General features: G+C 46.0%; 1 protein-coding gene across 2 annotated transcripts in view; it reads left to right on the forward strand.

Annotated features, from left to right (window-relative positions):
- The window catches only part of LOC119399068 (kynurenine aminotransferase), a 67,637-nt gene that overhangs the window by 28,515 nt on the left and 11,815 nt on the right, over positions 1 to 27,307 (forward strand). For both annotated transcript variants that reach the window (XM_037665886.2, XM_037665892.2), the window contains 4 exons: positions 615 to 735; positions 10,732 to 10,808; positions 12,217 to 12,306; positions 20,136 to 20,322. In XM_037665886.2, the coding sequence (XP_037521814.1) occupies positions 615 to 735; positions 10,732 to 10,808; positions 12,217 to 12,306; positions 20,136 to 20,322 (475 nt within the window). The remainder of the gene's footprint in view (positions 1 to 614; positions 736 to 10,731; positions 10,809 to 12,216; positions 12,307 to 20,135; positions 20,323 to 27,307) is intronic.

The raw sequence follows: 27,307 nt of genomic DNA on the forward strand, positions 1-27,307 counted from the left end.
TTGGTGTTCAGTGTTCTATTATGAGATTCATTTGGAGGGCTTTTGTATTAGTCATTTAAAAAAGATTGCAAAACAGAGCAGCTAGGTTTGTCTTGGGCTTGTAGGGAAGAAAAGAAAGTGTCACCCGTATGAAATACAAGTTTGTCTGGGAGCACCTTGCTTGCTGATGATGGAAATGGGATCTTACCCAAGTTCTTCATCCCAGAAAGTGTACAATGCCACATCATTTAGCTGCCTCATAAGGCTCATGGTTACTTCTTTGAGACTAGAATTTCGAAGTACTAGTTACATATTGGAAGTTGTCACCTTCAGCTGGTGTATTCTTGCATTGTGAGGTTTCTATTAGACAGAAATGAAATTATCGTGTTTTTCTGGCTTTATGAATGGTGAGTGAGGGCAAATGTTTATTGTACAGCTTTGTTATTGCCTTATCACAAATCAATTTCAGTGTTGTGCTAGTTTACGGTTCTGTAACCCACACTGCTCAAGTCCTAGGCATGAAATCAGTGAGCATGACACCAAACTTATCTGTTATACCTCTTTCTCAAGACATCTTTTTTTGTCAAGTCATCTTATCAGAACAGACGCAATATCTGATAATATTGATTGGGCAGGTTTTTTCTAGGGAGGAATTGGAAATGATTGCAGAGCTTTGCAAGAAGCACAATGTGATCTGTGTCATGGATGAGGTTTACGAATGGATAATTTACGAGGGTGCCAAGCATATCAGAATGAGTAAGTATGTGTACCTGTGACTTCATTTTATTCAATATGATGAGCTGCATTGATTCAGTGGCTACAACATCCTGCTGTTAATCATTACAAGGGCTTGAACTCAACTGCTGACTGCAGCAGCCTATTCTGATCAGAGTAAAAGGTGAAATCATTTACAAGCGTTTGTGAGTATCAGAGGACCTTAGGTGGCGGCCTAGACTTATACTCACCAGATGAATTTTTGGACGTGAACAGGCCCACAAAATGTCTGAATAATTTGGCAGTCTGAAACAATGAATTTCACTGGTAAACTCAACTTTGTTGATCTTTATTATGCCAGCATAGTGCAAAATTTATTTACAGACTCTCTGTCAGTGTTATGCTTCACTAAAACAATATCTGCTGGAAATTTGATGACTGCTGGTACAGTTTGTGTTAATCTTTTGTGAGGTGTTCACTCATCGTGCCTAATGTGAAGATACCTATTGTACATGTGACCTCGACTTTGTGACACTGCACAATTTGAAGTGCCTTCAATTAGCCAATTGTGAAGCAATGTCTACCAAGGCATCCAGCTCAGCAGGTGCATAGAAGAAAACTAGTGTGCTCTGGCATACGTACCAGTGGTTTTGGAAATTACGATATGGATTGGTCAGCACTGTCATTGCAGGCTCACTATGAGACCAGTGACTGATGCAGGCACGTAGTTTTTAAAAAAGTAGGCATGTGGTACGCAGAGTGCCCCCTCTCATGAATATAAGAGGAAATGGAACATTAAGCAGGCGACCATCTTTATAAAGCCCAGAAGAGCAAATGTAAATTTTTTTTAATTCTTTGTGATAACGCAGATATGTATACTTATCATTTCCTTAACTAAATATTTGCAATAACGCTGTTACTGAGAATGCTTTCATGATCAAGAAATTATCCACTACCTAACAGGCCCGTTTGCTACGTAAAACTACTTGCTGCATAGTTGGCGACAGCATTGCAAACAAGGGAGCCAGCGATTTTCATGTTTTTGGCATGCAATTATAAATTCCCTGTAAGGGCCCCTCTAAGTTTTCGTGAAGACTGCAACACTTTTTGAGCGTGGTCAGAAAATCTTGCCAACTTGTGGTCATGGCTACTGTGAACATGTGAGCCAAATATTATTACACTGCATGTAGTAGGAAACTCACAATTTCGTGTCCAAAACATCCAAAAATTGCTTCTTCTCTCCTTCAAAATTTTCTCCTTCGCTATGCAACTAGTAGGAGTAAGCACCAGCAACTGGTATTGGCAGATTTTGTGATTGCAAGAATATTTTCAGTGATACTATTATTGCTTACTTTTAGCTAAATGAAAGTGTGTCTGCAATCTCAAAAACAAGTGTTTCATCTCAGCTTTGCTGTTCCAGTCTCAGTCAGCAGTAATCTGCTCAATGTTTCATTTTCTCCTACAATCATGTGAGGCTTTGTCCAGTGTATTACATGGGTGTACTACACTGCATGCTTGAGTCGCTATGCATATGTACTAGGTGTAGTACTTACCTATGCATACTGTTGCCTTCTAGACCACATGCATTCCTGCCCGTGTGTGCTAGCTCTCTTCTACATGCCTTGCATCGGTCGTTCCTCGCAAGCTAGACGTTGCTTTGTGTGGAGCTAATTAGTGGCACTTCATGATTCACAATCTGGATTTGGCTACTGTCTGTCAGTCAAGCTGGTGCAGCACAAAGCCTGTCTGCACAATGTACTCGTGTATGTTAGCAAGACTGGAGTGCACAAGATCGTACTTGCGTTTCAGCCTTGTTGTACACATATGTATCAAACTTTGTGCTATAGGTACTGCACTTGTGCATATAGCACAAAGCGATAATCTACCATATAGTGTAGTGTGTAGTGAAGAGGAGGAAGAAGCCACGCTCGATCTTCTGTTGCTGTGCGCGTGATCTGCGTTCCTGTTGGACTGGCGCTACTTCGACTGCACAAGTCGTCAGTACTTTGTTAATAAACCGTCATACGACATCTGGTGGAGGTTGCTGCAATCCCTGACCTCAACCTGGAACTTCACAACTGAACATTGCCCGCTGCTTCAACCGCTGCGATGACCAACATTGCCACCAGTCAGCCCGACACCGCCGCGGCTTCCAGCTCCAGCGGCGCCATTCAGCGGTACCGTGACCCTCCTATCTTTAGCGGAACCGGTGAGGCTGACGTGGAAGATTGGCTTTCCACCTATGAGCACGTCAGTGAGACCAACAACTGGGATGACCCGGCCAAACTCCGTGTCGTCATCTTCTATATTTCTGACGTCGCCAACCTCTGGTTTCACAACCACGAGCGTGAGTTACATACCTGGTCTGATTTCAAGACAGCGATTGCAGAAGTCTTCGGCCGCCCGACTTTACGAAAGCTGCGCGCTGAACAACGTCTACGCCAGCGTGCTCAACAGCCCGATGAGACGTATACAAGCAACATCGAGGATGTCGTAAACATTTGCTCCCGCGTCAATGCCTCCATGAGCGAAGAGGAGAAAGTGAAGCATATCCTCAAAGGCATCGAGGACGAGGCATTTCAGATGCTTCTTGCATGGAACCCTGCTTCTGTCGCGGACGTCGTAACTCTTTGCCAGAGTTTCGATGAGCTGCGTCGACAAAGGGCCCTTGCACACAGCGCTGTCGCAGCTGCTGAACCACTCTCGAGCCTCACGCTAGCCTCCCACCCGTCGCCTGCTGCATCGCTCTCTAGCCAAATCAGTCTTTATTCGGGAGGAGGTGGCGCGCCAGCTCTCTATGCTGCCTCTGAGCGATCGATCCCTACAACCTGACGCATCGTTGGCTACTCCTATCAGGAGGGCTATCCGCGAGCAACTTGCCAAATCGGTACCTTTGACCCAGCCATGTTTGCCTGTTGCTGCACCTCTGACCTATGCCGCGGCCGCCGCGCGACCTCCGCCGCCGACATTCGCCTACACTGAAGCAATGCACCTGCGAACAGCCCAGCCTCCTGTGCCTCCTCCAATGCCAACTCGAAGTCAATATGCTCAGAACCCCTGGCGCACAAGCGACAACCGGCCCATATGCTTCGCTTGCGGTTTCGCCGGCCATGTGGCGCGCTTCTGCAACCGTCGCATGTCACCTGTTCATCAAGCTGCTGCAACGCCCGGATACGGCTACCCACACGCTACTGGCGACCATGGCACGCGTCTCAGCTCCGACTTTTCGCCGCCTCCACGACAACCTTTCAGCAACCATCGCTCCCCGTCACCCCATCGTCGCTCGCCTTCACCCTTACGTAGTCGGCAGTCCCTTAGCGAGGGAAACTAGTTGCTGCAGTTCCGCAGGCACGAACTGCCAGCTTCGCGACTTCTACAAGGCCTGCACAGTCACCACGCAATTTACTCGACGTCATAGTAGAAGGAACTGCCGCAACTGCGCTTATTGACACTGGGGCTGCGATTTCAGTCATAGACGAGAACTTTATTCGAAAACTACGCAAGGTCACAACGCCGTTCTCCGGCATGCTACTGCGCACCGCAAGTACGCAGCCCGTAGCACCGGTTGCTGCATGTACCGTGAGGGTGGTTATTAACGGCACGCTCTATATCGTCGAATGCCTTGTGCTCTCTTCATGCTCACACGACATCATCCTCGGCTGGGACTTCTTGTCTCAGCATCGCGCCATCATCGACTGTGCCCGGGTCGAGGTGGCGCTCTTCCCGTTCTCTGATGCCGCATTGCCTGACCTTTCTAAAAGTAGAGCCCAAAAGCTCACTGTTGTGTCCGACACGGACATACCACCCGCAGTGTCAGTGCTTGTGCCCGTCTCTTGCTCCACCGCGCCGGATGCTACCGTCCTTTTTATGCCATCGCCTATTTTTCTGCATCGCAGGGCTCTCCCTCTCCCGTTTGCCATCCTCACTACTGCATCTGGATTATCGGCTATGCTTGTGTGCAATCCGTTTCATCACCCCGTCACCTTGCTTCGAGGAGAATCTCTTGGTCGTGTTCATCCTATCGATCCGTTTCACATCATCGAGACTTTGGATGACACGCCTTGTTATGAGCTCGACGCCCTTACTTCTCCAGTTCAGCGCACGTCTTCTGCATCATCATCAACTTCTCCTTCATCAGACATCTTTGATTCTGTCTTGGATGCCGACCTGCCACCTCCGTACCGCATGCAAGTCCTCGCGCTTCTGCAGAATTTTTGCGCATCGTTTGATTGCGATCAACCGCGCTTGGGCCGTACGGCGAACGTCAGTCACAGCGTCCACACAGGTACTCATCCTCCATTACGACAGCGACCATACCGTGTGTCGGCTGCCGAGCGTAAGGTGATTAACGAGCAAGTCGATGAAATGCTGCAGCGTGGCGTCATTCGGCCTTCCCACAGTCCTTGGGCGTCACCCGTGGTGCTGGTTCGCAAGAAGGACGGGTCAATACGCTTCTGTGTGGATTACCGTCGGCTAAATAAGATCACTCGTAAAGACGTCTACCCGCTGCCTCGCATAGATGGCGCACTCAACTGCTTGCAAGGAGCGGAGTACTACTCTTCTTTAGATCTTCGCTCTGGCTATTGGCAAGTGCCGAAGGCTGAAGGTGACTGCGAGAAGACGGCTTTTGTGACGCCCAATGGCTTATATGAATTTACCGTAATGCCTTTTGGGCTCTGCAATGCGCCCGCTACTTTCGAGCGCATGATGGACACCATCCTTCGTAACTACAAGTGGAAAACGTGTCTGTGCTATCTTGACGACATCGTCGTGTTTTCATCAGATTTTCCGATGCACCTTGTTCGCTTGCGTGAGATACTGACCTGCCTCACCACTGCCGGCCTCCAGCTCAACATCAAAAAGTGCCGTTTCGCCGCCCGCAAGCTAACCATATTGGGACACGTTGTATCGAAGGATGGTGTGCTTCCTGACCCAGCCAAGCTTCGCGCCGTCACCGAGTTTCCCAAGCCCACAAGCCTTAAGCATACCTGCCAAGTCTCCCGGATTACCCGGGAGACTCCCGGATTTTGAATGTTTCTCCCGGTTGTACGGATCATAAGAAAATCTCCCGGAAATCCAGTTTTGCCCCGCGCGTCCAGTGCTTTGTCTGGCCACATGAGCAAAGTTGTCTAGCCACGTAGTAGAAAGGATTCTTCTTTTTTTTTTAACGATGGTAGAAAGGTTCAACTCAGTTTCATTGCGCATGAAGTAGCTGTGCACTTCGCGCCGCAGTGCTGCCAACGCAAGCGCGTCATAGCGCTGCCGCCGCGTCTTGCCGGTGATGCGCTTCTGAGTTTGGCCCGAGGAATTCAATTGCTTGCGCTTCGGAGAGGCACGTGGGGCCCGCAGAGCTTCAGCCTTGATACGCTTAACTGTTCGCTCGCTCACTGCGGTGAGCTCGGTGACAGTCCGGCACACTGCATTTGCAGACGAGTCACGCTGACGGCACCTCACTCCAGCGTAGACATTGCAGATAACTTACTTGGTCTGTTTTGATAGCCAGTTTCTGTCACATTTAGTGTACAGCTTCTTCGGAGAACGAGACGGCGAGTTTGCGGCCGCACACGGTTCAGTCGACATCGCGGACACCATGTTTACTGAGAGAGCAGGCGTGAGGAAAACGTGTTGGTGTCCGAAAAATAAAAAAGACAGAAACAAAATTGAAGTTTACAATAACTTTTTTTCACAAACGGCTTCCCATACTTGTTCTATTTGTGTAATGAAGAAATCGTTATTTATTCGAGCTAGGTAACTTTTCGAATTAGAAAATGTAGGTACTACTTCTTGGCGCGCGCATGCAGGCACTTTGGCTCTGTAGCTTCAACAGTGCTTTTACTCGCACGTGAAACAGACGATGCGTAAGCAATGTTATCAGTTTGGACTCTGTAGAGGTCAGCGGCCACCGCAAAATCCCGCTGACAGTGTCCATATAATTTGCTATCGCAGTACCCCCCCCCCCCTGCGGTCGGCATACTTTATCCCGCCCCCTCCCGCGGTCGACATATTTTATACCCCCCCCCCCCCCCGCCCTTGTTGAGTAGATCTCCCGGATTCCGTTTCTCCAAACTTGGCAGGTATGCTTAAGGCGCTCTGCAGCTTTGTAGGCCTCTGCTCGTATTTCCGGCGCTTTGTACGTAATTTTGCAACCATCATAGCACCACTGACGAATTTGCTTATGGCCAGTAACGGCATGTCTGCTTGGTCAACCTCGTGCGACGAAGCCTTCAAGCAACTACGTCGCCTACTTACTTCACCGCCTATCCTTCGACATTACGACCCCACAGCACCTACGGAGATCCATACCGACGCTAGCGGCATCGGACTTGGTGCAGTCCTAGCTCAGCGGAAAGACGGCTACGACGAGTACGTCGTCGCCTATGCCAGTCGCACTTTGAAAAAGGCCGAAGCGAACTATTCTGTGACAGAAAAGGAGTGTTTGGCCATAATTTGGGCTCTCGGCAAATTCCGTCCATACATATATGGTCGTGCTTTTGACGTTGTTACCGACCACCACGCCCTTTGCTGGCTTTCTTCGCTGAAAGATCCGTCGGGTCGCCTCGGCCGATGGGCGCTTCGCCTACAAGAGTATGACATTCGCGTTGTCTACAGAACGGGCAGGAAGTACTCTGACGCCGATGCGCTATCTCAATCGCCGGTACCTTCCGATGTAGCTTCCCTACAGCATAGTCTACAGCATACCACCCGCAAACGAACGGCTTGACGGAGAGGTTGAACCGCACACTCGGTGACATGATCACTATGTACGTCGTAGCGGATCACAGTAACTGGGACACTGTTTTGCCATTTGTCACTTACGCGTATAATACTGCCTCACAAGCTACCACAGGCTTTTCGCCGTTTTTCCGTACGGACGAGAGCCCTCTTGTACCATGGACACAATGCTTCCATACCGGCCCGACGCTTCCGAATGTACGCCAGTGTCTGAAGCGGCGACATACGCGGAGGACTGTCGGCAGCTCGCTCGTAAACTTACAACCGCCGCTCAAGGTCGCGAAAAACTGCGACATGACAACGACGTGTCTGCGCCAGACTTCCCGACTGGTTCTCTCGTTTGGTTGTGGATCCCACCTCATAGCCCTGGGCTTTCAAACAAGTTTCTTCCACGCTACGATGGCCCCTACCGCATCAAAGGCCGCACGTCCCCTGTCAACTACATAGTTGAACCCTTGACACCACCCCACAACCTCAGACATCGCGGTCGTGACACGGTTCATGTCAGCAGACTTAAGCCATACTATGACCCCTTGATGCTGCCTACGCCTTGAGACGCCAGGATGGCTCATCTTCTCTCCCGGGGGCAATTGTAGTGAAGAGGAGGAAGAAGCCACGCTCGATCGTCTGTTGCTGTGCGCGTGATCTGCGTTCCTGTTGGACTGGCGCTACTTCGACTGCACAAGTCGTCAGTACTTTGTTAATAAACCGTCATACGACAAGTGCTGTGACTGCCACCAGGTGCCATGCTGAGCCTTGTTGTTGCTGAGATGCACTGATGCACTGACAGCTGTGTGCTCTGATTGGTCTATGTGGGTGACACACCTCCAAGCATTTGCACACCTGAACTGGAAATAGTGGCCAACATATTGTAAAGAAAAAGTTAAAGAAATGGTCAAAGCCATGACTCATACCGATGTCATTTTTAGGCAGGGCCTTGCCATCTTGCCATCTTCCCTGTGTAGCCTCCATTGGACTAGAGGAACGTGAAAGGAGAGCGAAAGCCATGCAGCAGTGCAATAGCAATCTCTGGAAGTTTATCCACAGCCATCCACCACGGCGTCCCCCTAGACAGCATTGTTTCACGATGTTACCTCGGGAATAATTTGTAAATCAGTGAAGAAACTGCTACTGTCTCAAATGCTTCTGTGGAATGCTTCTGCTAATCTACAGGGTGTTCTTTTTAGACAGTACAGATTTTTAATAAAAGTTCTATGACAGTAAGGCTCCTGTCGTTTTTGCACACAAACTCTACGTCGAGGCGGAAATGCTTTGCCCCTGCTGAAATGACGCTGTTGTGACTAACTTACAAAAACTCGTTCATTAACTTTTTCATTATTGTCTTGAGGGAGGTCGTTTATATTAGAAAGTCGGAGTGCGTGCCAATTTATGGCATAACCATTTTTTATTAATTGCAAAAGTTGCATGTAATTCGAGATATTTATTCATCATCAAATTTTAAGGGCGATACTGAAACTGACGGCACCTGGCGTGCAGGAAATGCGGCCTTTCTGTTACATAAGACCGGAACTGCACGTGACAAGGAAGTGACTAGGTTTGAATCAAGGCGCGCCAAAGCAGAACCTGGTCAAGAAAATTGGCAGTCATTCTGAAATACACGAGTAGACAGCTTAATCTTTGGGTGCGATCTGTGATGCTTATCTGTTTCTTTCATAAACTATAAACAGGTGCGAAAACCTATTTCACATGTCTTCAAGAAGACGTGCTGCAGTGGCTGCTCCTGAGTTTTAAGTTTCACAGATAAAGAAAATGTCGATATTGCGCTTTTTTTGCACACAGCTCAAAAGAAACAGATAAGGACCAAACACCACATGCAAAGGTAAGGCGATCCACTGGCGAAAGTGAGATGAGTTGCTGCTTTTCAAGAAAAGATACAGCCATGAAGCGCCTTCATTCAAATTCTGTCACTTCCTTGTCGCGGGTAGTTCCGGTCTGACGTAACAGAGTCATGATGTTTCGTGCACGCCGGGCGGATATCGCCCTTGAAATTCGATGATGAATATCTCGAATTATGTGCTACTTTTGTGATTTATAAAAAAGGGATACGCCATAAATTATTATGCACAACAACTTTCTAATATAAACAACTGCTGCCAAGTCGATAATTTAAAAGGTAATGAGCAAGTTTTTGTTAATTATTCACAACAGTGTCATTTCAACTGGGCAAAAGTATTTCAGCCTCTACGTGGAGCTTGTGTGCGAAAAAAACAGAAGCCTTACTGTCATAAGGTTATTATTAAAATCTGTACTGTCGGAAAAAAACACCCTGTATAAAAGCCACATAGAATAGGTTGGTTGTACTCTTGCTCCAGAGACCCCTCAGTAAGCCGACAACAAGGATATGATCTGTTATAGAATATCGTTCTCTGAAGCCAGACGGTTCCAATCGCCATTGTTAATGCGATAGCGTTAGAGAGCTTGTTTCGCAGAAATGCCGCCGTCGGTGTCTGCGTCGCTACGTCGCTTGTGAGCAAAAAATCGTCCGTGACCGAAAAATCGAGAAAGATGCAAATAAAATAAACAATAAAAATCTTTGGTCCCATTGAGGATCGAACCCGGGCCATTAGCGTGGCAAGCAGGTGTCCTACCACAAGGCCACAATGTTACTTGCAACTGCTTCGGGAAAAAAACAGTACATATAAATGCCATGTAGTGGAAGGAGTCTCCTTAACGCATTTTGTTCGGCAGGTGTCACAACGAAAATGAGCCCATTCAGCGATTTGTAGGCGCATTGGCGAGGCCATCAAACTACATTTTTTGCGCGACGCTATGCTTCGAAAAAAGCCGGGATAGTGCAGCCATCGCTGCTAAAAACACACGAACTTTCAAAGAGCTCCAAAAATGGACAACTATGTCCATCTAGCGGAAAACATGTCAAGCCAACGTCTCCTTTTATGGCCTCCGAGATGGCGGGCACGCGGTGTCCCCGCCATCTCGGAGGCCATGCTCCTTTCTAGAGGAGGCGTTGATCAAGCAAACAGCAAACATTAGATAATGTGCTGTCATCTGTGAGGCATTGTGAGAAATATGTCTCGACTCTAGCACAGGGAAGTGCTTTAGATCGAAAACCTGTACCAGTGCCTGTACCATTACTATAGGTACATAGCGCGCGCATGTGTCTATGTGCGTGTTTGTGTAACAACACACATTAATAAGTATGCATTTAGTGGTTGAAGTGCGCACTGGGGGCCGGATTTCGCTGTCACGTTCAACTCTTAAAGGCAAAGCTTAAGGGTCCACCAATTTTTTTACATTCATTATATATGGCAATTTATTTTGCTTCAGACACCCTTCCAGGAATGTGGGAAAGAACCATTACCATTGGTAGTGCAGGGAAGACATTCAGCATCACTGGTTGGAAGGTTGGTCCACACATACTGTGCCCTTTCATAACATATCCAGCTTGTTATTTGTTGTTCATTTGCAAGCTCACATATTCTTCAGCTGGTCATAGTGGAGAGAACACTATGTTTACCTTACATGAACTAGAGCATCATATACGCACAACCATAATGTGCTTTCACGGTCCTGGATGTTACCTTTGTATTGCTAGTATATGGCCAGCGGTTTCATAAAGACCTTTTGGTTACAATGGTCCATAAATGTTAAAGGTACACTAAAGGCAAATATTAAGTCAATGTTGATTGTTGAAATAACTGTCCAGAAACCTCTTAGTGCTACTTTTGTGCCAAGGAAGTGCTTATTTTGAAATAAAATCATGTTTTAGTGGTTTGCATCGAGTTAGCGCACTTCAAATCACCCATCTGAAAGTGGTCTTTCTCATGTCACTGTTGCCGTGCCCAATGTTGCCCACCTTTACTGTGCGGTGGCGTGCACTGGCGGCGTGCACCATTCGGGCATCCGGCAACATCACATGCATGCGCCATTTTGTCGAACTTTCTGTCAGAGCAACTTTCACAAGCGCGCAAAACACACACGGCAGTACGCGATACCGAAACTACCACTGAGACGCGACCGCGTGAGCAAAGCAGGGCGCCGGGTGAAGCGCAGTTCGGCGAAAACGGAACCTTTGAACCACGCGCGCCGTTCCCCATGGCAACGCCAAAGAGGTTCTTTTTTCCGTGAATCAAACAGAAACGAACAAGCATCATTTTATTACGTCTGTTGATGCACGGAAGGTTCTCTTTTTTTTATTGCAGCTAGTTTGATTACGAGTGATTAATTGTAGTCGGACTCTCTCACGTCACCAGGATTATTTCCAAAATGTCCCACTCGTGGCGCTCATCGTGGGATACATTTAGCTTAATTTCTCGCTAAGTAGGGCACTGCTGTTGATAATATTGCTGTTTTAGACGTCATACATTGAGCTTTCACTCTGACATAAATTGCTATTTGCCTTTAGTGTCCCTTTAAGACAGGTGGTTGTAAATCAAGCATGTTGTAAGATTTACTAATACTCCAGCAGAATATTTTGTGTTGTGATTGTGTACGTCAAACAATTTCACAAGACAAAAGGCTGCTGTAGCCACTTCATGAGGGTGGGAGGGGAGTGGTACTGGCAACATTGCCATTATAGTAACAGCATCTCTGCCATTGTCTCCTTTCCCCTTTCTTTTCAGTGCAACCCAGTTTTAACATTTATAGATTTTAAAAACTGGAATGTCAGTAGCACTTGAATATTGTTATAAATGGGTTCAACTGTAGTTACTTCCACACGTTCTGCAGTGTTGCCTGCCAAGTATGAAATTAGGTAGTTTTTTTTTTGTGACTTGGTGTCTTGAGGTTGCAGCACCTGCAATGTGTACGCAGGTTGGATGGGCCTATGGTCCTCAGCACTTGCTGAAAGGGCTGCAGCTCATTCACCAGAACTGCATCTACACTCTCAGCACACTTCTCCAGGTAGGTTGACAGTTCCATATTTCTCTCTGGGCAGGTGAAAAGTTGAGATGTGCATATTTTAAGCACATACAATAGCAGCATAAAAAAGAAAGAAAGAGCGAGTGACAAAAATGTAGTCAATATATGCATGTCATGCTGTTCTAGGTTCCTGACCCCCTCTCATGCTTACTGTAGAGGCCCTGCTTTCTTGCTTCCATAGCCTGCTGCCATCTGCTTACGTTTGCAATATTATCAAAAAGTGGCTGATTTTTTTTAGCCTGTTTACGACTGTAATATCAACACCAATCATTCTGATTTTTAAATTTGTGTTCAGTTTGGTGCAAGACTGATTTTCACAAGAGTGCGATTGCTGATTGATTTTTCATGTTGTAATTTATCAGAACCATATGATTATTGGGCCTGTGCTGCATCCTTGTTTACATCGAAAGCTCATGAATGGGGTGGGTCCTCCTGGATGTACTATATGCAGCCAACCACAAAAGTGTACGAGACAAGGGTTCCTGAAAAACCTGGATCTCCGTTCTCTTAAAGGGGCTCTGCAACACTTTTCCAAGTAATCATCTAATGGCTTCATTAAATGAGCTTGTTGCCTCATGAATCAACTGCCGCAAAAATTTTTAGAATCCGTCAAGTACAAGCAGAGTCACAGGGATTGGCTGCACGCTTTGAGTGCTTTTTCCCTCTCTCTTAGTACCAGCGAGCACGCTCAAAGCTACGGAGGTAGAGGAGTGACAAGGGGACAAGAAGAGGCGTCTCTTCGTCAGCGCGCGTCATGACCTTGAGTACTTTCTTTTCATTTTTCCTTCGAACGCACGGCTTGTTTTCAGTGTGATCGCGAGCAGCAACGGTAACTATGCAGCTTGCCATGATGAAATCAGCCAACGGCCATGGACTTGGGTATATGGCACAGTGATTTGGGTGTATGGCATCATTTGTGGAGAGGAGAGGGAACGATTTCTAGCTAGCTTTGAGGATTAATTGTAAATTCCAGGCTGCATGCTGCGCTGTAATGTTTGGCTCGTATGTTCTCAGGAGCCTGGACTACTGATCAGCAGCGTGTTCTGACCATGCTGAAAAAGTGTTGCAAGGTCCCTTTAAGGCATGCAACTATTTGAGGCTATGTGCGTATGTGAATTTGAGGCTATGTGCCTGTGCTTCATGAGAGTTCAGGTTTTTCACAATTCCCATGTCCCATAAACTCTTAATGTCCAACTGTACCAGACATCTTTTCGGATGCTTTGATTAGGCTGGACACTATCTGAGTGACTGCTTGTTCTCAGCGAATATACTATGCTTTAGGCTGACTGTTTCTGGTTAGTTTTCTTTATCGCTACCACTGTTCTGCATCAGTTTTGTAGCGTTAGCTACACTTGCCTAGCCGGAGCCGATTTCGCGTGGAGGGTCATGAGCCGTGCTGCGCATGCGCGAGGATCAGTGATGTCACACAGCTGGGTCACCGGAGCTGGCATCTAACGTGCTGTCCAACACTGCCGCGCGTGGCTCGCCGCTGCTGGTCTGTGCGTTCGGGAGCAGTGGCATCGTAGGTGCGGCAGACACGCTGGCACCGGCACGCGCGCAGACTCCACCAATGCCGCGCGCGGCTCGCCGCTGCTGGTCTGCGCCGCATTCGAGAAGAGTGACGTCTTAGCCATAGACACAGTGGCGCCGGCGCGCGCGCACCTATTCGCCTTCGCTGTGCAGTCGCCGTCTGACACTGCGCTGGGGCCGCTTGATAGCGCCTCTGACCGGCATTTGCAGGTGGGTAACGCCATGGAGAAAGAGAGTGCAAATGCTGCTCGACGGCGCAGAAGAGCCAAGAAGCTTATCTCATCGGATCCCGAAGTAGTTGCCTGGCAATTAGCGGTTCAGCGTACGAAAAATGAACAGAAGAGGCTAATAATCCTAGACAATCTGGAAAGCTAAAAATAATCAGCTGAACCTTTGCGAACGCTACGTATATCCTGGCATAGCCGAGCTAAGCCACTGCAAATTATTTTTTCTTTCTCATTCACTTCATTATCACGAAGGAGCAGCTGTTGGAGCAATACTGATCATATAGAATTATAGATGTTTAGGTAAAAGGCATGAGAACGACAACAACACATAAAAGAAAGACACACATACAAGGTGCCTTGTGTGTTCCTTTCTCATATGTGTTATTGTTCTCATGCCTTTTACCAAAAAAAAGAAGTCAGTTTCGCTGCAAAGGCGAAGCAATGAATGCGATAGCAACAAATTGGAATGTCATACGAAAAAAGGCTAGCAACTCAACAAACACAGCCGCTGCAGCAAGCAAAGTGACCTTTGTGCGGTCTATGGCTTCAATGCAAGCTTTGTGGTGAAAGCACAACACGTACAAACCTCCCCCCTCAAGAGATAAGCACGCGACCATGGGCGACACGCCCTATAGGTCAAAGTACAGGATGGAGGCACGCATCCCAACTCTAATGAAAGACAAACGTGGCGACGACCTATAAAGTGCACCCTTTGCGCCAACTCGCAGGTGATAGTGGACAAGCCTCTGGCACGCTGAAGCACCTCAGAGCTCTGCGTACCGCCAGCAGTAAAGGGTGTATATAAACAGCTCGCCACTAGTATGCTGGAGAATGTATGCTGTGTGGCGGAGTGGTTTAACACATCACGCCGCGAAGCAAGGAGTCACAGGTTTGAATCCCCAGTCGCGTGCTTTCGAAAAATTTTCTGAACTATTTTTCTTTGCGGTGCTTTATATATATATATATATATATATATAGTATATATACACACACACACACACACACACACACACACACACCTATACATCTACAGAGTGGCACGACGGCAAAGAGCCGCCAAGCATGTCCATATAATTGATATGCACTACAAAACATGCCCAGATCTTCATCCTAAAAATGATAGACTTCATATGCATGTCGTGCTGATGCATTGGCTCTTGTCTTTTTGTTTAATGTGCTCCAAATATGAAAAGTAACTTCTGCGATTGGCCGCGAGATCGAGCGGAGTTGCCCCCTAGCGGCTTCTGGCTGAACCGCGCCTAGTGTGGAATGCTCTATGCGTCGTCTGCTAGCCCCGTTGTGTTTGCATGTGCGCGTATGTCATGCAGATCCTCAAAAGGCGGTTTGTTCCATTGTGTTAGTGCAACTTTAACAGCACGTACGTATGCCTAACACGATGTAAAGAAGCATTCGGCCTTGATCGGCTGTATATGTACTGTAATAAGATCAGAGAATGCACTTGTTGAGAGTGCTGTGTGTGGTCGTCGTACCCTCCGTTCACGAGAGTCATATCAGTGCAGGCGCCGCTCTGTGGTTCAAGCGCATTGCAAAGTGTTCTTGGCATTGCCCTAAAGATGAGAAGTATTAAATCTCATGTGAATATAGCCTTCTAGCGGCGCTGTGGTAAAAAAAAAAAAAAGGCTCGCATGTTTGAGCGTTGTGGTTAGGTGTTGTTTATACGAGCTTTAGTTGTGTACGGTCCTGGTCTCACTAGAGAGAAATATTTCTGTTAAGTTACGTCTGACACTTCGGTACTTAAATTGTCCCCTAGAAAGAACAGAAAATGAAATGACACGGAAATCGCAAAACTGAGTTGCCTTGGGCAATTTTAACTTGTGGCAAAATTTATACAAAAACACCTGTGTACTTAGATTAAGGTGCGCGTTAAAGAGTGCTGATGGTCAAAATTAATCCAAACGGCATAGTTTACATTTATGTCGTAGTAATTTCACGCGAAGCCACACCTTTTTTTCTTTACACTATCTTGAGCGTTTGTGTTGCGTTGTTTAGATTGACGGAAGGCAGCGGACATTATTCGTATGGAAAAACGTACTTTGGTCCCGTTAAATAACCGGACCTTTGTTCCATTACTGTCGTGCAAGTAATCAATCGAAGAAATTTCCGTGCTGTACAGTTACCTTTGTGTACTGTTACTGGAATAAAAACAAGCGTGTGTGTGTTAAACGTCTCCGTAACGCCAAAGCGCTGTCAGCCACGTAGCTTTCCTCAGTAAATCCTATAAACTGTCCTACATTTCATGGAAAACTGAATAAGAAATGTGAATGAATATTTGAGCACGCAGTGCACAAAGTGCTATTTCAACTCATCGTGCAGGAATACGGGCTTTCTTTTTGTTGAGGGGCATCTCAATGAACAAGAAGTAAATAGTTAATTCAGTCGCGCTATGCAGCAGTGCGTAGTAGGTGGAAAACAAGCTAAACATGTACAAATAAAACAACAAGAAAACATCACCCATTGCGAAAACGCTGACTGTCGCCGAAGGCGAGCTACCCGTTCGTTGGCAGAATGCGCTTCTCTCACAAGTAATTGTAACGTTTGGTGCGCTTCGTGCATTAATTCGGGAATGAAGACCACAAAGCTGCAGTCAACGCATTTTGTTTGCCGGAAATCGGGTCACATCACTCACAACGAAGTGCTGTTGTGCACGTTTGTATACGCGCCGACAACCGCCTATCCACACTAGCGTGGCGACGGTGCTGCCACCTGTAGCCCAATCTCGCGGCGAATAGCCTGTGAGGTGAATCAAGGCTCTGCAGAATTCACATGCAATATTAATGGCCATGTGCTTTGAGTGTTAGAGCGATTTGCTCTCACACTGCATAATGGCATTGTAAAAAATATAGGCCAGATTTGAATAAAACTTGAAAAGCAATTTGATGTCATCATTAGTATAAGTATCTGGGCCAAAATTCATTATTCTCAGTCTACATTTGGAGAAGTTGCAGCTGGTATAAATGCTAAGTCACTATGCTTGTTCAGGAGAGCTTATTTAAACGTTTGAGAATTTAATGATATAGCATAAAGGCTAAACTTTTTTATGGTGTAATAATACAGCTAAAACTCGATCTAGCAAAACCAGATTTTACGTAGTTCCCAACCTAAGAAAGAAATTTGCATTTCTCGGCAGGTACTCGTGAGGTTCAATGTTGTCGTCAACCCAAAATAACGAAACTAATTTGAAACAAAAACCGATTCAGTTAAATTTTTTCTGAAATGAATTAGTAAGAAGAAGCGCTAATTATTTTCTATTTTTTACACAGATGGCTTTTTTTTTTTAAGTGCGGTCACCAACGCTATTGTGTTAAAACATCTGTCACCCATAGTCACTAGGCTGATTTTATTTTGACAAGGCTACACTCCACTGACATGCACGGAACAGTGGACTCAACGGTCGCGCTGTTACATACCAGATGGTACTACGGGTGCCGGCGGTTTATTGTTCCTGTCAATGCTCCTGCAGGAACACTACTGTGTGCTTTCGTTATTTCATTAATTATTTGACAGATGACACTGATCGTCTCCTCGCAACTCTCTTGCTCACCCTACTCGCATAATCACTGCATTCGTTCTCCCTGTCTTTGCATTTCGGCTGCGTATCATATTTCACATGACTGTCTACCTGGCCTGCATTGCCTGGACTACATATGTGAGCTTCAATGTTCGGTACACCTGAAAAGACTTTTCACACGAGCATGCGTGGATTAGCAGTAAAAACAATACTGTGGTAGATTTTGGGTGTCTCTATGTTACAATTTGAGGTTTCGAAGGACTGTAAAACCCATTTCTCGATTTTACAAACTTCCCGATTTAACAAAGTAATTTGAGCGTGGTGACGACTTCGTTAAATCGAGTTTCAACTGTATGTGTATAAGTTCGATAAATTTAGTCAGAATTTGAAAATTTTTTATAGTAACCTCATTTGGATGCCATTTTTTAGTCCTTGAAAAACGTGACAGGCCCTTGAAATTCGTTGAATATTCTTGAATTTTCTCCTTTGAAACCAGTACAAAGCCTGTTCGTTTAAGGAAAGCCCACTGTGTAACTGTGCAGTTTTATTTTTTTATGTTGCTTTTTTTTTTAATGAGGAAGAGGCTACCTTTTCGGTTTTTCATCCTACCTAAACAATTCTTAACCCTGCTGTAGTAGCCCTGTGGCCATGGTATTATGCTGCAGAGCTTGAGATTGCGGGTTCAACATCAGCTGCAGTGGTTGCATGTTGAGGAGGACAAAATGCAAAAACACTTGTGTACCTGGTGCATCATAGAAACTTCAAGTGATCAAAACCCAGTCTGAAGTAACAATTCTGAAGTAAAAATTCTAAAATGTGATGCTTTATGGTTGTTTTGAAGAACTGTAATTTTAGTTTTGACAGGTCTGCTGAATATATTTTAGCTATTTTTTCAGCAATATGGGCAGGGCATGCTCTCTACTCACAAAAGATTGAAACCGTTCCCATGGCTTGCTCCACTTCTTAGGCCAGTATTTTTCACAAAGACCCATGTTTTTTTCGGCTGTACAAAGGGCATTCATATGGCTCATACTATTGCCATGAAGGAGCAGACATTATGTGATGAGGCTTAAGTGGCAGTTCACTCTTTTTAACACGAAAGTGTTTTATGCCGGGGTCCACCACGGCTCCACTGACGTATTTCCGCCACGGATATGACGTTGTAAAATATAAAGACTAACAGTGGGCAAAGAAAAAAACCAGAAGAAAAAGTTCCGTTACCGGGAATCGAACCTACGACCCCTCACTCGGCAGCGTGCAGCGCGAAACGATTCGGCCACGGACAGCACGTCCTTCGCAATGCTAACGGCGAGCTATTTATATAGTACACCATTTGCCGGTGGCGGTACTCGGAGATCGGTGTTACAGCGTGTTTTCGTTATCACTAGCGAGATGGCGCGAAGGGCTCGAAGAGCGCGCTTTAAAAGTCGCCGCTATTGCGACAAGCGCCCGCCTCTACAGGGTGTGGTCGCTCATGCGTGTGCTTATCTTGTGATCGCGGTGGTTCGTACGTCTTGAGTTGAGAGCACAAAGGTCACTTGGCTCACTGCAGCGGCCGCTTTTGCGAAAGGAGCGCAGTGCTCACGCAGAAATAAGTTACAAATGTGACAGTTTGCTCTCATCCTGTGTATGTTCGTTCCGTGCGTCCTTTCTGCTTGAGCAACGCGTTGCAAGTGTCGAGCTGCTTGCCATTCTTCGCGTGACATTACAATTTGTTGCTGTAGCATTCATTCCTTCGCCCTTGGGGCGAAAGAATGCACAACAAATGCTCAACTACGTCTGTGAAGACACCTTTCGCTTTCGTGTTATACCGATTCCTATGACAGAGGGATCAGCCATGTTTTTTTTTTACATATTCTCCCTCCAAGGCCTTGCACTTTTGTTATGTGTAGACAAGCCACTGCACACCATCATTGTAGCACACCTGATTTTGATAGTTCAGGAAGAGCTCCGCTTTATTTATCACTCCCGCATCATCCCAGAAAATCAACGTGCAAAAATTACTCTTTATGCGAGCATGTTCGAAAAATTGGGCATCTGAGGAACCACCGTTTGCTGTGGGTGCCTAAAAAAAGTGCCGTCCGTAGGTAGCCGCCATGTAGTGCATTATGTAGTCCTGTGATCTTCCTTGGTTAACTCTGATGCACTTACATTTTATTTGTTCAGCCTAACCTTATTGTATGGTCTGGTCTAGGTTTGCCTGATCGTACCAAACTCAACCTAAAAGCATGTGTCGAAACACAAAGTGATTTAACTAGTATAAGAGTTGATTAAGCATTACCACATTAGTGGAAATGTATTTTGTTCCCTGATCGAAAAATAGCAGCAAGGACCTTGGCTCTCAAAGAAAATGTAACCAGCATTTCCACATTGAAAATACTTGCTGTGCGTGTGAATGCTCATGGCTGTTTGCAGTTTACCTGTATTTAGGTTTCTTTGGAGAGCTTATGAAAAACGACCAAGAATCAGATGGAAAGCATTCATTTTAGTGTTCTCTTTTCTTGTGGCTGTGCACACTTTTTCAGGAAGCGATAGCAGTGGGCTTAGAAAAGGAAATGGAACGAATAGAGGACCCTGAGGGATACTGGAACAGTCTCTCAAGCTCCCTGCAAAAGAAACGAGATTTCATCTGCAGCTTTCTCAACTCTGTTGGTATGACGCCCACAGTGCCTGAGGGAGGCTATTTTTTGGTCTGCGACTTCTCTAAGCTGGGTAAGATGAATACCTTCATTAAATGCGCTGAAGCGTTGAATGAGAATGCCTGTATTACGGTGCAGGCTCTGTCCTTTTGCTTATATCCGTTAAAAATCTGAGCGTTTGGGGACATTAAGAAGGGATTGGCATATTTGTTATCCATACTTTGTTTTATACCCCATGACAGGACTATTTGAGGATTGGGTGATAACTGGATTTATAGGCTTACACAGTAGTCGTGTTTATGCAAAGAGGACAAAAAAATAGAGGCTTAAGCCTAAAACTGGAAGAACAAGATGCAATATAATTTTAAAATATTCATCTGAAAGCATGGTAAGAAAAAGTACTAGTGAGAATTGTTAGAAGCAAAAAAAAGGCTTAGTAATATGACACATAACAGCTTACAAGAGCACCTGGAAGCTTTACCATGTCTCAAACATATTTTTAAAACTTTTTAAGTTTATTTCATGCCTATGGAAGGTGGTTGCAAAAGTTAAAATGCATTGAGCAGTGAAAAGCAGAAAATCTAGTTACTTTATTTATGATAAATGACATAAGTATGCCTGTTTTGTCAACAGTCATAACTCTCTACTGCAGTGAAGAAATTAGTAAAGAGTTTGGTTGTATTTAGTGCTGTGTGTTAAGCAAGAAGTGAGAGTGGCAGATGAGTTTTGTGGTGCCCCACAATGTGGAGTGAAGTTCATGAAAGGGAAACTTATCCACCCTACTGCAGCACAAAGCTACAAAGAAACCAGTGCAGGTTTCTCTGAAAGGAAGCCTCGCATTTGTGTAAAAATTTGTCCTGGTCCAGAAATCGAGCCCTGCACCAATGCCTTTCCGGTGCGGTCACTCTACTATCCAAGCTTAGCAGGAGTCTAGTGTATGCAACGCAACATCTGATTAATAACTCGAAGCACAGATATGGATTACTGTAAATCTGTCTTGTAGAAGCCCACTAAGTGGAGTAGGGTTCATGAAATTGTACACTGTACGCGTTTCCTTGGCTTGTATGGAAAACTCGTGTTGGATTCCTTTGAGGCTTTGTACTCAAAGCGTGGACACAAATTATGGCAAATAATTTTTTAGAAGCCCACAAACTGAAGTAAGGTCTAAGGAATTAAGAACTGTATGCACTATAACCCACTGATGCTTGTTTTTCGGTCACATGATTGATTTTGTTTAGTTTTTTTTTCATCTGCGTATTGTTTCTTTCTCAAGTATGGTTATTTTTTTTAGACTGTGCACAACAATGGGAGAAGCTAGCGAAGCATGTTTTCTTTGAATAAAGTCTGCTGATAGTCGGTGCTTATGCAGTGCTACTGGTTTGTCCTTCATTAGATAGTGCACTGTGGTTGCAAGATGATTATGTTTTTGAGCAGTGATTCCTAATTCATTAAAAGATGGGATGCCTGCATTCAGTGTTTGTATGGGTATTGACACATTTCTAGGTTTAAATATTTCTTGTGTAACCTTATTTATTGGCCTGGTGTGCGACCGATGGCGGCGCGGCGAACGGCGCCTCTATGACGTCCGAGCGGGGATTCGCGCAGTTTCGTCTGCTGCGTATAGGCCCAGCGCCGTGTTGAAACCACCATTGTTGTAAATCTCAACAAAAAAGCACTTCATTTGGTTATCTTGCGTATGGTGGCTACTGACGCTGTTCGAACAACCGTTGGTTAGCTTTTAACGTTCATTTAGAACTACAGCTCTTTCTTTCGTAGAACTGCGGCCACTTGTCTCCGCGGCAAGTACTGCGCAATGGTGAAGTACTGCTATGTGCCTCAGTGTACTTCGTCCGCTCGTGAAAAAGGCTTTAGCCTTCACAACTATCCTAAGGACCCAAAGCTGAAGAAGGAGTGGATAGTCAAGCTCAGAATGGGACAACGCGCCACGCCTTCATCGACCGTGTGCAGCAAGCACTTCACGGACAGGATTTCTGCTACCAGGGGCGTAGCCAAGGGGGGGGGGGGGGGGGTTGGGGGGGTCAAACCCCCCTCGAAATTTTTCAATTTTTCTTGCGCATGTATACACGCACACATACAAACGCACGCACGAACATACATAAAGTATGGTTGAACCCCCCCCCCCCCCACCCCCGAAAAAAATTTCTGGCTACGCCCCTGTCTGCTACCCACCGTATGCGCCACTCTTAGGTAGGCTTGTGACCACGTTTAAGCGCCTCGCCAATACTTAAGGCGCTTATTGCGCGCAGGCTATAAGCATAGGCGACTTACACCAGGTGCGGTGCCGTCCCACAACCTGCCGCGAAGGCCCCTATAGACAAGAAGCGGACGGCGCGACCTCCGAATCGCCTCGCAGGTAAGCGCGCCTCGTGAGCTCAGCTGAGCGGCGCAGGATATCTGAGACTACGGCTGCATTTGGATGGTGTACATACGTGTTTTACTTATGAAGGCAAGCGCGCGCCTAGCGGACTGCTTACCATAAAGTCATAAACGAAACCTGTTGCCGCTGTTTAGTGCACATTCTCTAAAAGTTTTCACCTGAGGCAGCGCAGACATTTTTTTAAAAGCGGAGCTCTTTAAGCGTTTCGTTAGGCTGCGTGGCGCGAAACTCGACCGAGCTTGCCTTTGCCACGCTCATCTCTGTGGCCCTGTGCATGTTATAATCAGCGATTAACTATTTGTTATACTCTAATACCCATGCGACAGTCCTGTGTGGTATTAATATGTACTACGTAATATCGTTGTCACTGAACCAACGTTACGAGACAAACGTGCGATCATGGGCATGGGCAGGGGGATGTGCAACAAGGCGGCACTTGCGCACTTGTTTGCAGGACGAGAGCTCCGACAGTGATGCGATCTCCGTTGACGGCTTCGACCGCGCATTCAACAACAAACTCGCGTCGTACACCGCCTCGCCCTCGATGAGGCACCGCGACCTTTCACAAGCTTTATCTACATACTTGTAGATGCTGGAGAACGGCACGCTTATTGAAATATCGGAAGAATATCGGAAGAAACACCCAAACTAACGAGTATCGTACGGCCGAAACAAGATAACGAGCGAGAACACTCACACATAATTTCACTTTTTTACCAGCAATGCGGTCGGTGGCATCGTCGCACTCATCGGCCATCCGGGGGATTTCTTGGCCCTGTCGATTGGGCCGCAACTAAAACAAGTTCAAGATTACACTCGAAAACATTTATTGCAGGCGTTAGTTGACCGTCGCGAGGCTGTTCGTTCGACAAAGTTCTCACCTGAAGCAGACGATCAGCATACAGGAGCAGCGGCTGCTGCAGCGCGGTTGGGAGCGGAGTCCCCGCTCTGACGTCACACGCGAGAGGGCGCCTCTCCAAGATCTCGAGGCCAATTGCAGACAAAACTTTTTTCTTGCTTTTGTTTGCCGTTTCTTTCACTAAATTAATTTGTATTCATCTACCACAGCGATAGCATGGCACTTAGATTCCAAGAATTTCAGTTATGTGGACTCACGAAATGACCAGGCAAAGCATGCCCAAATAAGGAGCACTGATTATGCAAAGAAAATCCAGAAACAAGTGGAACGACAAGTGCGTTTACATACTGATACAAGCTGTGCAACATTCTGCATGAAGTGCATGGTTTCTATTCATATATCCTGGTCCTTAAAATGTTTTTATGTGGGCCGCCTTGATGGTACAGTGGTTACGGTGTTTGGCTGCTGACCTGAAAGTCACGGTTTTGATCCCAGCTGCGGCGGTCGCCTTTCAATGGAGGCAGGGGTTCAACAGCTGCGCCAATTGCGCCAATTTGATACAATTCTTTATATTTGTGCCAAGCTGAGCCAAAACCATGAAATTTGTTGAAATTGCGCCACGCTGAGCTTCAAAATTTTCTCAGTTGCGCAAATTTTAGGGAGAAATGGAGGCCGTGTTGGTCATCTGAAGTGTGGGCATCATCCAATACCGGCGCGCAGACCCTACCCCACCCCCCCCTTTGCGAAAGAAAAGAAAAAAATCACAGTTTCACTTCAAGGACGAAGCATAGAATGCAATAGCAACAAATTGTACTGTTACACGAAGTGAGGCTGGCAGTAAACTCTTTTGTATCCGATCTCGCGTAACTCTACAAGACGTCGGTGGAAGAGAATACAGCCACTCCAGGGAAAGATGCTCTTTCTGCAGTGTCTTCGCATTGAGAGTGCAGCACATAGAAAGGTATACGAGCCGCCCACTGATGGCTGCTGAGATAGCACACACCAGCGATCGTGACCACGCCCTTAGAATTAAAGTTCAAAGTTGCTGCTCGAGCGACACCCCCCTCTCGCGTCTTTTCATGCTCGTTCAAGATGGGTGGGGCGTCTCCTCTCTGCTTCGACGCCTCCCGAGTGGAGCGGTGTTAGCGCATGAGCCCTCTGAGCGACAGAGATGGGCTGGCTCATTTCATCTCTGCTTCAGCCGCGTTCGTCACCCGCACTCGTGCGCTTTTACCCGCGGTAGAACATACTACGCGCGGGGGGATGCTATCAATTCGGACTTTATACGGAATATGACGGCAAAAACCCGCCGAGTGTGTTCATATAATTGCTATCGATATAAAAAAGGACAGTGGTTCTCAAATTTCCTGATGCTTGTTTTATTGCATGCAGGACGCTTTTCAAGCCACTTTTGCCACAGTACACTGGTGTCCTGCGGGATAGCGTACTGAGATTTAGAAGGGGCTATTAGTACTAGCTGGATTCAGAGCCTGAATGTCCAACGAGACGGAATGTACAACGAGACTGAATGTCCAATGGGTCACGTGACCGGCGAGACTGAATGTCCAACGAGACGGAATGTCCAACCGAGACGGAATGTCCATCGAGACTGAATGTCCAACGAGACAATGTCCAACCGAGACGGAATGTACAACGAGACGGAATGTCCAACGAGATGGAATGTACAACCGAGACGGAATGTACAACCGAGACGGAATGTCCAACGAGACGGAATGTCCAATTTAGAAGAGATAAACGTGTCCTCGTTTGAAATTTCTCAGACAACTGATTCATTGGGTTAAGATAGCCTAACGAAAGATAGCATTTTTTTGTGTGTGTTTTCCAAATATTGACTGTCTGTGGCGTCGGGCGTCGTATTTTTGTTTCCGTATTCGCTTTCCTGCATTTACCATAATTTCAAATTTTGTTAGTTTTATTTCTATTTTGTATTTTTAGTTTTCATATGTATATTGAATATGTTACTTTAATGCTTCATTTTGGTTGTTTGCATACTTTGCTGTTCCTGTTTATCTTTGTCATAAATCGGACATCACAGCCCCTTAAAAGATTACGAGAGAGGGCGCTCCCTCGTCCACTCTGTGCGGTATCTATCTGCGTTTAATCCCTGAGAGCGTTACCAGCGCCACTCGTAGCTAAGGCGGCGAGTGTGAAACACTATTTTTGCCAGAAAGCGTCACGAGGCAGGACGAATCCCTTGCTATGTAAGTGCGAAAACTCAGTTATTTGTTAGAAAACCAACAGCCAATTAAGCCAAATAAAACATTGGGGACATTATTTGTTGCTTTTTTTTAACTTCGATGTAATAATTATAACCCATATGCAAAGGAATCCAAGCAGACGAAAAAACACCCTTTCCATCGGTGGGATCCGAACCCGCAACCTTATAATTACGGCGGCGATTTGCGCTTGCTAACAATCCCAGGGATCAAGCTCACGTAAATACCCAACAAAGTGGACGAGGGAGCGCCCTCCATCGTAGCTTAATTGTTAGAGCATCAGACGCGTAATGCGAAAGTTGTGGGTTTGAAACCCACTGAAAGAAAGTGTGCTTTTTCGTCCCATTTAAGTCCTTTCAATTTAGGTCATATTCATTACACCACAGTTAAAAAGATCCACAAATAACGTACCTATGCTTTCCTTAGCTTGATTGTTGGCTTTCTGCGAGCCCCTAGAACAATTCTTCTTTCCTCTTAAAGAATGCGGGTCGAAGAAGCTAGGGAGGAACTTTTCCTTTAAAATTACATTCTTTGGTTTTACGCGCCAGAACCACGAAATGATTATGAATCATGCTGAGTGTGGGATATTAGTTTTAGTTTTGACTACCTTGATGAAAACATGTCATGGCATTTCGGCTAGAGAACCGCGGGCCGGTATAGGAAAGACTAGGCCATTAAAGAGGTGGTGTCACCAAATTTTGAGGCTATAAAAAGCCTGCTGTAGGCTTTCTCTGTAAACAAGGACGCTCAGCACGAAGTATTGCACGCAGCAAACGTTTAGAATATATTTTAATTCACTTCCAAAGTCTGTATAAATACTCATTCTCGCGATCGAGACCCATCGCTAGCGCGTCTGACACCGACGTCACTGTGTAGGAAGCGTAACGAAAGTTTTAGTGACGTCACACCACATTAGAGTGACGTGCAATGAGCGGTGACCTACACCTCCGCTGCACCGGGCCAGTCAAGAGAGCATCAGGCCATCCGCTGCGAAGTGCTCATTTTTTCTGAGCTTATTGCCGAAGTAGCCAATCTTGCTCGCGTTTTGCAGTGCTTCGCGTGAATAATTTTTTATTACAACACATAGCATACAGGTAATCGTTGGCGACAATAAAACCGTTTTTATGATGTTTAAAATAATTTGAGGACTTTTCAGAACCGGCCTGAACACGAGCTTTTCTATTACTCTTCCAATGATGTCGATATTAGTGCTGTGAAGCTCAAGTGAAAAAAAAACTGGGTCGGGAACAGACTTGTACGCATTACAGTGAAAGAGCGTCAGCGATTACAATTACCTTTTTAAAAAAACTAACGGATTACCGAGAAAAAACTGAAAGCTAATCGATTACTCAACAAGGTGAGGTACCGGGCTTTTTGGTTTTGCATAATTGTTAACCCTTTGATGCCCACTGTTGCTCTGGGGCAACAACCACAACAATATTTTTTTCAGCAAACGCATCCTGTTGTGTGATACTGCTGGCGCCATCTGTGAAAAGAGACAAAGTCTACCAAGCGTCCTAAGCTTCAAACGAATACACACAGATGATAGCAACGCCTGTTTTTT

Source organism: Rhipicephalus sanguineus, chromosome 1 (genome assembly GCF_013339695.2).
Source record: "Rhipicephalus sanguineus isolate Rsan-2018 chromosome 1, BIME_Rsan_1.4, whole genome shotgun sequence".
NCBI classification, from domain to species: domain Eukaryota; kingdom Metazoa; phylum Arthropoda; class Arachnida; order Ixodida; family Ixodidae; genus Rhipicephalus; species Rhipicephalus sanguineus.